This window comes from Nicotiana tabacum, chromosome 3, assembly GCF_000715075.1.
Source record: "Nicotiana tabacum cultivar K326 chromosome 3, ASM71507v2, whole genome shotgun sequence".
Taxonomy (NCBI): Eukaryota; Viridiplantae; Streptophyta; class Magnoliopsida; order Solanales; family Solanaceae; genus Nicotiana; species Nicotiana tabacum.
Window position 1 is genome coordinate 28,602,147 of NC_134082.1, and position 14,485 is coordinate 28,616,631.

General features: G+C 37.4%; 1 protein-coding gene and 1 long non-coding RNA gene across 4 annotated transcripts; one reads left to right on the plus strand and one right to left on the minus strand.

Annotated features, from left to right (window-relative positions):
* Positions 1 to 4,767: 4,767 nt before the first annotated feature.
* Positions 4,768 to 10,770, plus strand: LOC142179406 (uncharacterized). 3 transcript variants are annotated; one of them, XR_012707423.1, is made up of 3 exons: positions 4,771 to 5,303; positions 6,230 to 6,292; positions 10,476 to 10,770. It is a non-coding gene; the product is annotated as an uncharacterized LOC142179406 (long non-coding RNA). The 3 variants fall into 3 exon arrangements; XR_012707422.1 differs by lacking the exon at positions 10,476 to 10,770 and adding an exon at positions 7,210 to 9,502; XR_012707424.1 differs by lacking the exon at positions 6,230 to 6,292 and having other exon boundaries at positions 4,768 to 5,303.
* Positions 10,771 to 12,384: 1,614 nt separating this feature from the next.
* On the minus strand, positions 12,385 to 13,230 carry LOC107774697 (uncharacterized). Its single transcript, XM_016594322.1, has one exon. The coding sequence runs from the start codon at positions 13,228 to 13,230 to the stop codon at positions 12,385 to 12,387; it is 846 nt and encodes a 281-aa protein (XP_016449808.1).
* Between the last annotated feature and the right edge of the window lie 1,255 nt (positions 13,231 to 14,485).

A 14,485-nucleotide genomic window follows, 5' to 3' on the forward strand; every position in this document is an offset into this window, starting at 1 on the left:
TAGAACTTGATGGTATCGGACCCGTATTTTGGTTCTGGCACCCAGTACAAGTGTTATATGTGATTTAAGATAAGTTTGTGAAATTTGGTAAGAAATGGACTTGAAATGACGCGAATCGGATCGTTTTTGGAAAAATTGGAAATTTGAAGTTCTTAAGAAAATTTAATGATTTTGATGCTAAATTCATAGTTGTTGATGTTATTTTAGTGATTTGAATGCACGAGCGAGTCCGTATGATGTTTTTAGGCTGGTGTGTATGTTTGGTTTGGAGCCCCGAGGGCTCGGGTGAGTTTTGGATAGGCCACGGGGTGGATTCTGGACTTGAGGAATTGCAGATTTTTAGTTGTTGCATTGCAGACCTGCAGGCTTCGCATTTGTGAAGCCTGGCTCGCAAATGTGAGATTGCGATTGTGAGAAGCATGCCACAAATGCGAAAGAAGCCCAGGCCAGCCTATCCTCGCAATTGTGAGATTCCATCGCAAATGTGATGCCTCCCTTCCTAGCCAGTAGTCGCAAATGCGACCCTACCTTCGCAATTCCCAATTCGCATTTGCGAAAGGCTGTTCACAATTCCCAACTTAGCAAAGGTCAGGGTTCGCAATTGTGAACCCTATTCGCATTTCCCATACCTGCGACCTGCAACTTTTATACTTAGCCGAAAATCAACCATTTTTCACATCTTTTCAAAACACAAACTCCCTTGGGCAATTTTCAAGAACAACACTTCTTCCATATCGATTGTAAGTCAATTTTAACTCGTTTCCTTCAATCATTAACATCTTTTCACATGATTTCAACTCAAAATCAATAATTTTCATGGGGGAAAATTGGGTGTTTTGGGTAGAACCTAGGTTTTACAAAAATTGGGGATTTGGACCTCGATTTGAGGTCCGATTTCAAAACAAATTATATATTTGGGTTCGTGGAGGAATAGGTAATCGGGTTTTGACCACGTGGTTCCGGGGGCAATTTTTGACTTTTTGGGCAAAACTTTAGAAAACTCATTTTCATGCATTGGCGTTGATTCATTTAGCGTTTATTGATGTAATTAAGTAACTTGTGACTAGATACGAGCGAATTGGTGGTGGAATCAAGGGGTAAAGCAGCAATTGAGACGTGAATTGTGTTCTTGGCATCAAGGTAAGTGTTTGGTCTAACCTTAGCTTAACGGATTAGGAGTCGCGTCCTATTTGCTATGTGGTACTTGTCGAGTACGACGTATAAGCATGGTGACGAGTATCTATACATTGGTGTCAAGCATGACCGTGAGTATTATATTGTGATTATTATGGATTCGTTGTATTATTCATGCTTTGATGATGATTTCTATTGTTGGGCAAAGTTTGTGGAATTAATTGTGACATTAGAAAATTGAGGAGCGTTGGCTCAAGTTGTACAATGAAATATGAAATTATAAGTGGAAATTGAACCTTTTAGAGCATTGGCTCAAAGTTGTGAAGTGACTTGTGAAGTAAAAGTGAAAAAAGAGAAGAGAATCATTATATTATCTCCCTTGCTGGGAATTTGTTGTTTTTGATATTATCTTCCTAGCCGAGATGTTGATGCTTCTTTTGATGTTATTCCCTTACTAGGACTTGATTGTTGAACTATTGTTCCCTCCCCGGGATTTTTATTGTAATTTCATTTATTCCCTTTCCCTATTATTTGTGATTGTTGTTTGGGTGAGGAAGAGTGTTAAAGCACGAAGGGTGATGCCGTGTACTGTTTTGGTGAGAGAGTGTTAAAGCGCGAAGGGTGATGCCGTGTATGATTTTTGAGGAAAGAGTGTAAAGCACGAAGGGTGATGTCGTGCTGCATGATGTACCATTCTATGCCGATTATAGTGATTATATCGTGAGGACGAGAGTAAAAGCACGAAGGATGATGTCGTGCACATTTTCATTACTTGATTGATTTGGTAAGGACAAGAGTAAAAGCACGAAGGGTGATGCCGTGCACTTATTGATTTCTGATTCTTTGTTGATATCCGAGATTTTACCGTTTCTTTCAATTACCTGTTGTCCTTAAATTCTGAATTGATATCTCCCCTGCAGCATGCTACCCCTCCCATATTTGACTGTTTATTTATGTTCTTCTTTTCCGCTATATATAGTAGAATTGCACAAGTTTATGTGGTAGTCTGACCCTAGCCTCGTCACTACTTCACCAAGGTTAGGCTAGGCACTTATCAGCACATGGAGTCGGTTGTGCTGATACTACACTCTGCACTATGTGCAGATCCCAGAGTAGCTTTTGGACCGTAGATTGGGTGGCTACCTTCAGTCCATGCAGAGATCCAAGGTAGACCTGCAGGCGTCCGCAGGCCCTGGCGTCTCCCTCTATCACTTTTATCCCTGTTTCATTTCCTTTAATTCAGAAACAGTGTATCGTTTATTTTTTGGACTTTATATGTAGTGAATCTTAGATCGTCTGTGACACTGTGACACCAGTTCTGGGTGGTTAAGGCTTAAATAGTTGCATTAGCACATGTTCAGATATTTTTATTGCTTTTCTTCCGCTTATTTTAAATTTTCGTTGTTTACACGTTATTGTTTTAAAAATGCTAAAGAGTATAAAAGGGGTAAAAAGGTAATTTGTTCAATAATTGGCTTGCCTAGCTCACATCAATAGGCGCCATCACGGCTCCCGAGGGTGGGAAATCCGGGTCGTGACATGGCATCAGGCGCCCACCTAGAAAACAAGGGAATTCATTTCAAGTTTTTACATCAGGTGCCCACCTGGAAAACAAGGGAATACATTTCATGTTTTGCATCAGGCGCTCACCTGGAAAACAAGAGAATACATTTTAAGTTTTGGCATTAGGCGCCCACCGGGAAAACAAGGGAATACATTTCAAGTTTCAGCTTCAGGCGCCCACCTGGATAACAAGGGAATACATTTCAAGTTTCTGCATCAGGCGCCCACCTGGATAACAAGGGAATACATTTCAAGTTTCAGCTTCAGGCGCCCACCTGGATAACAAGGGAATACATTTCAATTTTTAGCATCAGGCACCCACCTGGATAACAAAGGAATACATTTCAAGTTTTGGCATCAGGCACCCACATGGATAAAAAGGGAATACATTTCAAGTTTCAGCATCAAGTGCCCACTTGAATAACAAGGGTATACATTTCAAGTTTCAGCATCAGGCGCCCACCTGGATAACGAGGGAATACATTTCAAGTTTTGGCATCAGGCGCCCACCTGGATAACAAGGGAATACATTTCAAGTTTCAGCATCAGGCACCCACCTGGATATCAAGGGAATGCATTTCAAGTTTTAGCATCAGGTGCCCATCTGGATAACAAGGGAATACATTTCAAGTTTTGCATCAGGCGCACAGGGAATACATTTCAAGTTTTTGCATTGGGCGCCAACCTAGAAAACAAGGGAATACATTTCAAGTTTCAGCCTCAGGCGCCCACCTAGATAACAAGGGAATACATTTTACGTTTTGGCATCAGGCGCCCATCTGGAAAATAAGGAAATTCATTTCAAGTTTCAGGCACCCACCTGGAGAACAAGGGAATTTGCTTCGGAATTATTTCAGGTCAGTAGCAGGAACCCACCTGGAGAACAAGGGAAGTCATTTCAGAATTCAATTCAAGTTAGAAGTAGCAGAAGCTCGCGGAAAGAATGCGAGTCAACAGTCCGAGATGATCAACAGAAGTAATCTCAATCTAGAATAAAAATGAAAAAAGGGAAGTGAATCCAAAAGGCAGAAGCTGAGACAAGAGGTGGCTTGATCAAGACATGACTGAAGTCACAAGCATGGTGTGTCCGGTTTTAATCCGAAAAAGCTGAAGAAGAATGAACTAGCACATGCAGCTAGCAAGCGTCAAGGTTCAAATCTAAAGTCCGCATGAGGAACCATTCAAGACTCAAGATCAAGCTTCAGAAGACTTATACATAGGAATCTTGTAACTCATAGTTGATAGGCTTAGTTAGTCTTTTTTTATGTTTTGATTTTGATGTAATAATAGGACTGCGGACCGGAAACTCGACGGAACGGCACCTCAATTGGCTCTCCACCTCGGTATACTCCATCACCTTATTCACTTCTGAACTACACATGGCCTGATTCCTTTATAGCCAAGGATATGTAGGCAGCTCAGATACCGGGGCTCGGTCACATTCTCCTTTCTCTTAGTTTTTGTTCTCCCTAAATAAGGGTCGGGACAAAAAACCTATCTCGTCGTTCTTTGTCTGACAACTCTTCGCGTTTCCAGTCAAAAAGGGGCAGCTGTAGAAATGTAATGACCCTCCCCAAGATTTTACACATTCTAGCGTAAGTATTTAGTTTAGGTTTAGTATCACTCTCTTTTACTTTATTTTATCACAAAAATAAAAATTACAAAAATATTTTCTCTTATTTAGCTAATTAATATTTTTATCTAATTACTTTTAATTTGTCTACCTTACATACAATTCAAAAATACAAAAATAGTTCCAGGAATATTATCTTAATTTTACAATAATTTTTTCATTTTTTTATCTTTTAGTATGATATTTAAAAAATACCAAAAATAGGTTTGTTTTAACGGATAATTTTATTTTAATAGTTATTTTACTTAAGTAGGATTAATTAATAAATGGTGTAGTATTTTTGGTCTTGTTTTAGAATAAAGAGTATGAAATTTGGGGCTAATATTATTTGGTCTTAATTGAAAAGGCCCAATTTCGAATAGCCCAAAACATTGAGCCCATACCCATTTCCCATTTGACCTAACCTAATTTCTATCCCTATAAAATAATACCTAATTCCTAAAGAAATGAGGACCTAGACTAAAAACAAAGAAAAGCGGCAGATTCACAAAAGGAGGTCTCCATCTCTCTCTCATTCTGAATAGAGAAGCGGCAGACCACCGGCGGGATTGGTCGACCGTCTACGCCTCATCAGCCGACCCCCTCAATCCTAAGACCCCAGCTACTATTCCTTCCTTTTCCCTCAACTTGAAGAGACAAAAATGAGCATATCACACTGTTAATTCTTTATAGCCAGTGCACTAATATGTAGAAGACAATGATGAAGTGTTCCCATTTATCTTTTAATTATCCTTCTCTACCCATATCCGGCGAATACCAACTTCAAGGGAACAAGAAATTAAGCTACGGACCAAAAACAACCGCAACACATACGAAAACAGAGCTAGAGAGACGAGAAAGAGAGGTTTTTGGACGGAAAATCAAGGGTTGGGAGGAGTCGTCGGTTGTCATTCGAGATTGGGGGTCCGTGGTGGGATTTTATTTTGCTGCTATTTTCAATTCCCTGTCCGAGTTCGTGTGTCAGAGTTTTAAGGTCCATCTCTCTTCTCTTTGTCTTACTTATTTAGGTGACCTAGAGTGATCTTTCTTCTTTATTTGAATATGCTCAATTTCTTGTATTGTCACCTAGGTCTATCAGATTTTGATGTGAATAACTGAAGTTTTGTTTGGTTTCGTGATCGTTTCATTAATCTTAAACTATTGCCATCTTTTGTGATCCTCTTTACTTGGAGCTTATTTCTTTTAGTTTGTCTTGTTGTGAGAAGGAGTTTAATCTCATGTTTGGTAAAATGGAAATTGGCCTTTTGAAAGATAGGGAAACAGAATATTAGTTCATTGTCTTAGATAGTCACGTGGTACATTTTTGTAACACTCCTCAAATTTTTAAAAGTTTCGAGACACGCTAACGATAGAAATAAATTATTACCATTTTTATTATTTTTATCTTGCCTATAAGATATATATATATATATATATATATATATATATATATATATATATATATATATATATAATTGAATATACAATTATGAAAATATTAATAATTTTAATATTGTTAATTATTAAAGGTGGGTATCATTAATTATTAGTTAAGTTAACCAAAAAAAAGGGAAAACAAAACAAAAAAAGGGGAGCACGTGCCTTGTGGAATGCAAGACTTTAAGTAAAGTCTTGCACCAAAACAAGACAGAACACAGCTTATACCAAAAACCAAAAACAGAACGTTGTTCTTTTACGCAGCAATCGCAAGGCACTCAGGAACGGAAAGAAAATTTTAGGGTTCTATACAAACAACTAATTTTTGAACTTTGGTATATAAAATTCTCTATTGTCAATTACTCTACAATAGTAATAAGTAAGAATAGAATAGTTAATTCCCTTCTTTCTCTATATCAACAGTAAAGTTCCGTGTTTAGGTGCGGAACTCTAAAATTAATTAAAATGCATTGGTTGTTGTAGAATCGATTATTTGACGGGTATAAATTGGACTGGGGTCTACGTATTGGCTCGAGAAGTTTTGAGGTGAGTTGATATAATCCTTTTCTAAAGTGGTTTAACTCACAAAAGCACGCACACAAGGTGTTTGATGAATTGCTTAAAAGCATTTATATTTACTTAATTGGAGTGAGTGAGTACCTATTAACTTAGAATTGTTCTAGCATAAGTTTAGATGATTTATTATGATATATGTGCATAAATTTTCAGATTTTTGTGTTATTCTTATATGCTATTTTTCATGTTGAAAATTTATGAAGAAGCAAGAATCTTTAGAAATACTTCTAGATGTGTATTTCATTCTTATGCAATGCTTTAAATTTAAGGATAATGGCATGATCATGTACATGATGTTCCAAAAAGAAAAGATTTAGAGTTGAAAAGTCACAAGAAGATGTAGAAAGAAAAGATTTTTGGGAGTATCCTTTATTCTGAGAAGGGGTCATCGTCTAGGCTGAGGTTCCTGACCAAGGTGTTGACTTCCTGAAACTACTTGTGCCAAAGTAGGGAGCACACGAGTCGAGGGCCTCGTTGCTGAGAAATTACTTAGCCATGCTAAGATATGATACATGAGCGCTGAGAACCATGAAGCGGGTGGCAGCTCGTGGATTGGGCCTATTCGATCAGGTTGGGATCGAACTCGTGCCGATCACACGGTGACTAAGATAGAATTAAGTGAGGATAGTTGGAACTCCTAAAGTATAAAGATAAGTAATTTTTTTTAGAAAAATAAAAGAATTTCTTTTAGAATATTCATAAACTACTATTATGAAATTATTTTAGAATTTTTCTTAGAGGCTTTATGTTTTCTATGCATTTATATTATTTGCTCGTAATGGGTATTATATTAAAGTTGCGTCCCCTGTTGTTGAGATTCACTAAGTACAATAGATGGTACTAACGTTCTCTTTTGGGAACCTACGTTGGTCTGCGGTACAACGTAGGAGCCGGTTTTACAGGCGAGTAGGCTACGGGTTAGGACTTCCTTATCTTCCAGTGCTATTGGTGAGCTCTGCTTTTATTCGTGGAGCATTCCATAGAGTTATCTTTATTTAGTTATTTCTTTGTTTACATAGAGAACTGGCCAGGAAAACTCATGTCTTGAGCAGTGCGTCAGTTTATCAGTAGAGGCTTCATAGACATAGTCGTTGGGTTAAGGTTCCGATGTTTTAATAATAACTTAGCAGTAATTCAGTAGTTACTACGAATAAAGTTCTGGAGTTGATTTATTTAAATAATTAAATTAATCAAAAGTATTTGGTTAGAGTATTGCCTTGTTGCATATAAAGTTTGGAATTATAATAGATTTGATAAGTAGAGATGGTTCGCTCGGTCATGTTTAGTGATCGAGTGCCGGTCTCGGCTTATTCAGAAAATGGGTCATGACAATTTTGAACGTATATTTTAGTGAAATAGTATTCACATTCAGAAAGACATTAGGATAACATTGCTTTTTTCTATGTTACTACTTTATTAATTGGTCCGCTAGTAGCATGTTTAGGCCGACCATACTTGGGTAGGCAAACCTTTAGGGAGTTTGTGTTTAGTGTGTATATTAGGCACGTATTAATAAATAAATTATCGTGATTATGTACACGTTCACGTGACATAATTGTGATTTCCAAAATAATTCGAGGTACGCATTCGCGCGACTTTGGCCAAATAATCTTGATAATGAATAAAGCGTGATTAATTGTGTACACGTACGCATGACATGATTCTTGACGCGCCAAATGAAATGAGTACACGTATGCGTGACTCATTTTAAGATAATTCCATAATTACGAATAATCCAGTAATTAAAAGCGGTAAAAGGGTAAATGTACATAGGTTCTAAAATGAGTAATTAAACAATTGTGACGACCCGTCAGGTCGTCTTAAGAATTAACGCTCTGATCCCCTATTAACTACTTTTCCCAAGTTTATTTCTGCTATTTTGATTTGTCGGGATGTTCGACTTTGAGTTTCGGGGAGTTTTGGGACACTTAGTCCCTAAATGAGAGCTTAAGTCTTGGAAAGTTGACCGTGGTCAGAACAGTGTGAAGATGGCCTCGGAATGGAAATTTGATGGTTCCGTTAGCTTTGTTAGGTGATTTTGGGGTTAGGGGCGTGTTCGGATTGTGTTTTGGAGATCCGTAGCTAAATTAGGCTTGAAATGCCGAAAGTTGAATTTTTGAAGTTCCGATCCGATACTGAGATTTTGATTCGAGGGTCGGAATGAAATTATGGAAGTTGGAGTAGTTCTGTAGTGTTGAATGTGATGTGTGTGCAAAATTTTAGGTCATTCGGATGAGATTTGATGGACTTTTTGATCGAAACCGTATTTTGAGAATCTTGGAGTTCTTAGGCTTAAATCCATGGTTAATTCGAGGTTTCGATGTTGTTTTAGGTGTTTTAAGGATTGGTACAAGTTTGGATAGTAGTTTGTGACTTGTTGGTGCTTTTGGTTGAGGTCCCGGAGGCCTCGGGATGATTTCGAATGGTTGACGGAAAGATTTTGAAATTTAAGTTGCAGCTTTAGCTGCTGGTTCTGTCATAACCGCACCTGCGGTTTGGGTTCCGCAGGTGCGGCACCGCAGAAGCGGCTTAGTAGCCGCAGAAACAGAAATTGGGAACTCCTTCAGGAACCGCGAAGCGGTGGTAATTCCGCAGAAGCGGTACCGCATTTATGGATTGGGAGTCGCAGATGCGAAAATTGGCCATTAAGTGAAAAGTCGCAGATGCGACATTAGTTCCGTAAAAGCGGGACCGCAGATGCGGTCCCAGGGCCGCAAATGCGGAAATCGCTGGGCACAACATATAAATTCTTGCCTTCGCGAAATTTATCCATTTTTCATCTTTTTCAAAATGGGAAGAAGCTTGGGGAGCACATTTCAAGTGGGATTCTCAGAGGAGTTCATTGGGGTAAGGTCTTTGGTCCCTAAACTCGTTATTGGAATGATTTCTATCAATTTAAGCATGAAAAATTAAGGAAAATCAGTGGTAATTGGGGGGTTAAGGCTTGTATAATTGGAGGCCTTTGAGTGATGATTTAAGGGACAAATTGAGGTCCAATTTTGGTACTTTTGATATGACTGAACCCGTGAGAGTGCGAGGATTCTGGAAATATAAATGTTACCCGATTCTGAGACGTGGGCCCGAGGGGCGTTTTGGTTATTTTATATAATTTCGCGTATTAGCTTAGAATTTAATTGTAAAATCAGTTACTTGAAGTGTTATTTACATTATGAAATGGAATTGAATAGATTTGGGCCATTTGGAGTCGAGTACTCGTGGCAAGAGCGTGGTTTCAGATTGATTTTGAGCTGGTTCGAGGTAAGTGGCTTGTCTAACCTTGTGTGGGAGACCTTCTTCTTAGGATATGATATAGTTGATAATTGAAAAGCCTTGTACGTGAGGTGATGAGTGCATACTTAAGCTAATTGTTGAAATCCAATTTTACTTTAAGTATTTCAATTGAGTTCCTTTTTCCTATTTTATTCTACTTGCGAATTTAGCCTGTTATAGTTTAGAAAAGCATGTTTAGTTGACTTAATTTTCTATTTGCTTAAATTGCTTTAATTGTATTACGTGAAGCATGTTAGGCTAGAATTAACTGTTTACTTGGTACGAAATTAGCATTTAAATGAGTATTCTTGTGTTGCTTCTGTGTGTATTTAATTTGGGACTACTGGACGGCATCCTGGGAGATCCCATGTACGTATTTATGATCTGGACTGAGGTGCGTGATACCAAGAGATCTCTGGCACGTATATTGAGGATACCAAGAGATCCTCGGAATACCAAGAGATCCCTAGCATATATTGAGGATACCAAGAGATCCTCGAGATACCAAGAGATCCCTAGCATATATATTGAGGATACCAAGAGATCCTCGGGATACTAAGAGATCCCTTGTACACATAGAGGATACCAAGAGATCCTCGGGAAACCAAGAGATCCCCCGGTTAACATCCTTGCTATGAGTGGTATTTTCCTTGTGGTTTGCCCTTATCTCTATTTTCCGTTATTGTACTCTTATTATGTCGTATAGATTCTTACCGTAGATTCTCAATTGTACTACTTATCTTATCCTGTCATATTTATATTTATTTAATCTCAGTAGGGCCCTGACCTTCCTCATCACTACCCAACCGAGGTTAGGCTTGGCACTTACTGAGTACTGCTGTGGTGTGCTCATGCCCCTTCTGCGCATGTTTTTCATGTGCAGATCCAGGTACCGCTACTCAGGCCTACCATCCTTAAGGGAGGCGACTGCTTTAGAGACTTCGAGGTACATCTGCCACGTCCGCAGACCGAGAAGTCCATTTTTATTCCTGCTTTTAGTATTTAGTCCTTCTGTATTTTTCTGTTCTTATTAGACATTCCGGAGTTAGAGCTATGTAATGGGTTTCCGGGTTTTGGATTTATGTATTGGTATTGAGAGTTAAACATGATGTATGCCGAGCGGCACATTTAAAACACTGTTATTATTTTATTTCTATTTAAATTGTTTTACTTCCGCATTTTTGGTTTTCCTTCCGCAATTTAGGCATACCTAGTCGTAGATACTAGGTGCCGTCACGATGGTTCACGGAGGGTGAACCGGGGTCGTGACAACAATTCAAATAAGTCAGGTATGATTAAAGCGACCGTGCTAAAACTACGGATTCCGGGAACACCTAATACCTTCTTACGGGTTAATAGAATTCCTTACCCAGTCTTCTGTGTTCGTAGACCATAAATAAGAGTCAAACTTCCTCGATTTGAGATTTTAAATCGGTGACTTGGGACACCATAAATTATCCCAAGTGGCGACTCTGAACTTGAATAAATAATCTCATTTCGATTGTCACTTAAATTGGAAAAAATCCCTTACACTTTTTCGGGGTAGAAAAGGATGTGTGACAGCGGGTGTTGATTATTCGTTGGCAGATCCAGCGGAGTTAGCAGGGTAGTTGTCTGGCGATCGCAGCCCTACTTTACTCTCTCTTTATCTTCCCTTAGTTGTATTCAGTTATTTCCAGGCATTGTTAGTCTGGATATTGTCAGACGGTTATAGTAGATGCTCATGACTAGTGACACCCCAATGTCGAGCTTTCTTTTCCGCACTTTTGTTTTTGATCTACACTCCTTATGGAGTTTCTATATTAAATAGCTTTGGAAATTATCTTGAAAATGAAAATATCGTTTTGTTTTGCTAATGTGTCCGCTTGCCTAGTACCACGATAGGCGCCATCACGACAGGGTTAGTTTTGGGTCGTGACAAATACTCACTAATATTAAAAGCATGGAGGACCTTAGTGAAAAATCGTTTGTCTTTTTTATCTTTTAAAAATAAATTGTATACATTGAACAAATTAGTCATTTAATTATTTTCCTAATTAACAAAATTTTTGACTATCAACCTTTTTCTTATTTGAATTATGTAAGAACTCGTTTAGTTTTTATTTATTTCATATATTTCGTGCTCAATTAAATCTCATCGTCATCAAGTTATGATGTTGAGGAAATTTAACAATTTTAAAAAAAAATTGTATAAATTTTTAATTCTGTTAGGATGATCAATAAATTGACAAGCTTCTTAGGGATTTTAAAAGACTATATCTTTCTTCTAGGAGTCAACCTCAGACTCTTCCTCTGCTTTGACAATAATTCATTAATAATTCCTCCGATGAAACCAGAAGGTTAATAACAGACTTCTTTTTCAAGAATTTCAGGAATGTCTACACAAAAACATTTAAAAATAGAAACAAGTCCTAAACTTTCATGAGAATACTTGAATACTCCTCCAGTCTATAATATTTGTATTTTAAGATTTTTTGACACGTTAAAAAAAATACATCTATATCTTTAATCATAGGAGTATTTTTCTAAACTATCATTTATCTCATCTTAAACATCTCACTTAATTAACAATCAACTAATGAAACATTAAGGATATTTTTTGGAAAAAATAAGAAGAAACGTCAATATGTTGTACCATGCAGTAAATATGAAGAAACAAGTGCCAATGATGGGAGTAGAAAATTTTAATTTTTGAAACACTTATCACAAAGTATAGAGTAGTTCTATAGATAGTGATACAATATCTTTAATCTATAGTTTTGCATCATATTCGTTGACCGTAGTAATGAATTCTAATAAAATTTATCAAGGTGATCTCTACGTTCATACTTTCGTGCCCAAACATGTTTACCATTTACCCTAAACTTAGCAATGTAACCTCTGCTCAAAATCCGATCAATGATTGAAACATCACGCACTACCATTCGAGCATACAAAGAATGATCTGATGAAGAAGCCGATGGCACCATATGAACGTGCTCGACGCAATCAATCCCATAGTAAGAATTAAAGAGTTCCCTCACTTCTGCTTCAGTAACAGGAAATCCCCTTGAAAATGTTAAAAACATAGTCCTATCGTCAACTGGTGCATCAATCTTTACGGACCAACCCCATAATCCTCTGCTTTGAATAATTGAATCTAGCGATCTTGGCACCACTGTTATTGCACCAAATGTTGGATGAGGAAATCCAGGGATAGGAATGATATGTTGTCCAGGCAAGATATGTTGCAAGATGTCAGCAAATATTATAGCACAGACCTTGTTCAAGAATGTCTTGATTCCACTTATCATAGTAAACCTCTGTTGGTAAAATGTTGTGAATGAAACTGTTCTCTTCAATATTATAGCAGTAAAAGGCATGTCCCCTGCATCATTAGGCCCCAGGGGTACCTTCGATTCGAGCCATTTTAAACATGTAGCACCTTCTTCAGCCAAATTATTAGCAATTTCATCAGGTAACTTCACCATTTTCTCTATTATGCTTGGATAATGTACATCTTCTAACCATAGCCACATAGCCATGATCAAAAGGGACTCTCCTGGATCGCGAGACAGGCACACGACAAGCCGAGTGAAGACTTCTCTATCAATTTTGTGGAACAAATGAAGGTCGTCAAGTGTAATCTCTGATGACATTGTTGAAAAAAGCAGGAAAATATAAAATCTTGTCTCTATATTCCTAGGTGGATACAAGATCCTTATATATGACATTGGTATTCAATGAGTTCCTATCTACAGACCTTTCAGTTCCATCTGTAGAGCCAAAAAGAATTTCAAGAATCCAAGCCTTGGAAGAATAAAATTTTCTTTCCCACAATCATGTATTTCTTGAGGATCATTAAAGAGATTAGTTTACCACGTACAAGCACAAGGATAAAGCAGTTTAGATTAACTAGATCTAGTCTAAATTTATTAATGATCACACTGAACTTATAATACGAAGAATGTCATTGACCAAAAAACTGTTGGGGTTTAGCATCCTATCATTTAGTTTTTGCGGACATAATTAATTGAAGTAATGGTTTGGGAAAGACTGAGGATGGAGTTCAAACGAAATATCACATCCTTGACAAAGTGATCTGCCAAAGTCCCGAGGTTATTTATATTAGTAGTGTATTAAAGGCTTTGGGGATTCGCCCTGGGCGTAATTGTCACGATTCGGAATTTCCAATCTCGAGTCCGTAATGGCGCCTAACATCTACTTGCTTGAATGAACATTGTATTAATATAAATAACATGGTACGAAACTACTCCCAGAAATCCGGAGTCAAAAGTACATGAGTATATAGAATACTACAAACATGATCTGAAGTAAAACATAATACTGTCTGAAACTGAAATAACAACAAAACATGATAGAAGGGGACTTCAGAGACTGCGAATGCCAGCAGCTCTACCTCAAGTCACATGTAGCTGTCAAATCAGAGCAGTCTCCGCTACGCGCCGCTAGAACCAACACCAATATCTACACACAAAGTGCAGAAGTGTAGCATGAGTACAACCGACCCCATGTATTATGTACGTGCCGAGCCTAACCTCAATAATAATAATAATAATAATAATAATAATAATAATAATAATAATAATAATAATAACAATAATAATAATAATAATAATAATAATAATAATAATAATAATAATAATAATAATAATAATAATAATAATAATAATAATAATAATAATAATAATAATAATAATAGAAAACAGGAACAGAAATAAAGAAGTAAACTCATATAACTGGACATGAATGTCAACTACCAGAGGGCCCTAGAATAATAAAATCTCAAACTCGTATCACAATATCAAGAATAAATTCTACAGCCACCACACAACTACAACATATCAAATTCGTTGCGGCGTCCAACCCGATCCAAATTTTAACACAATATCT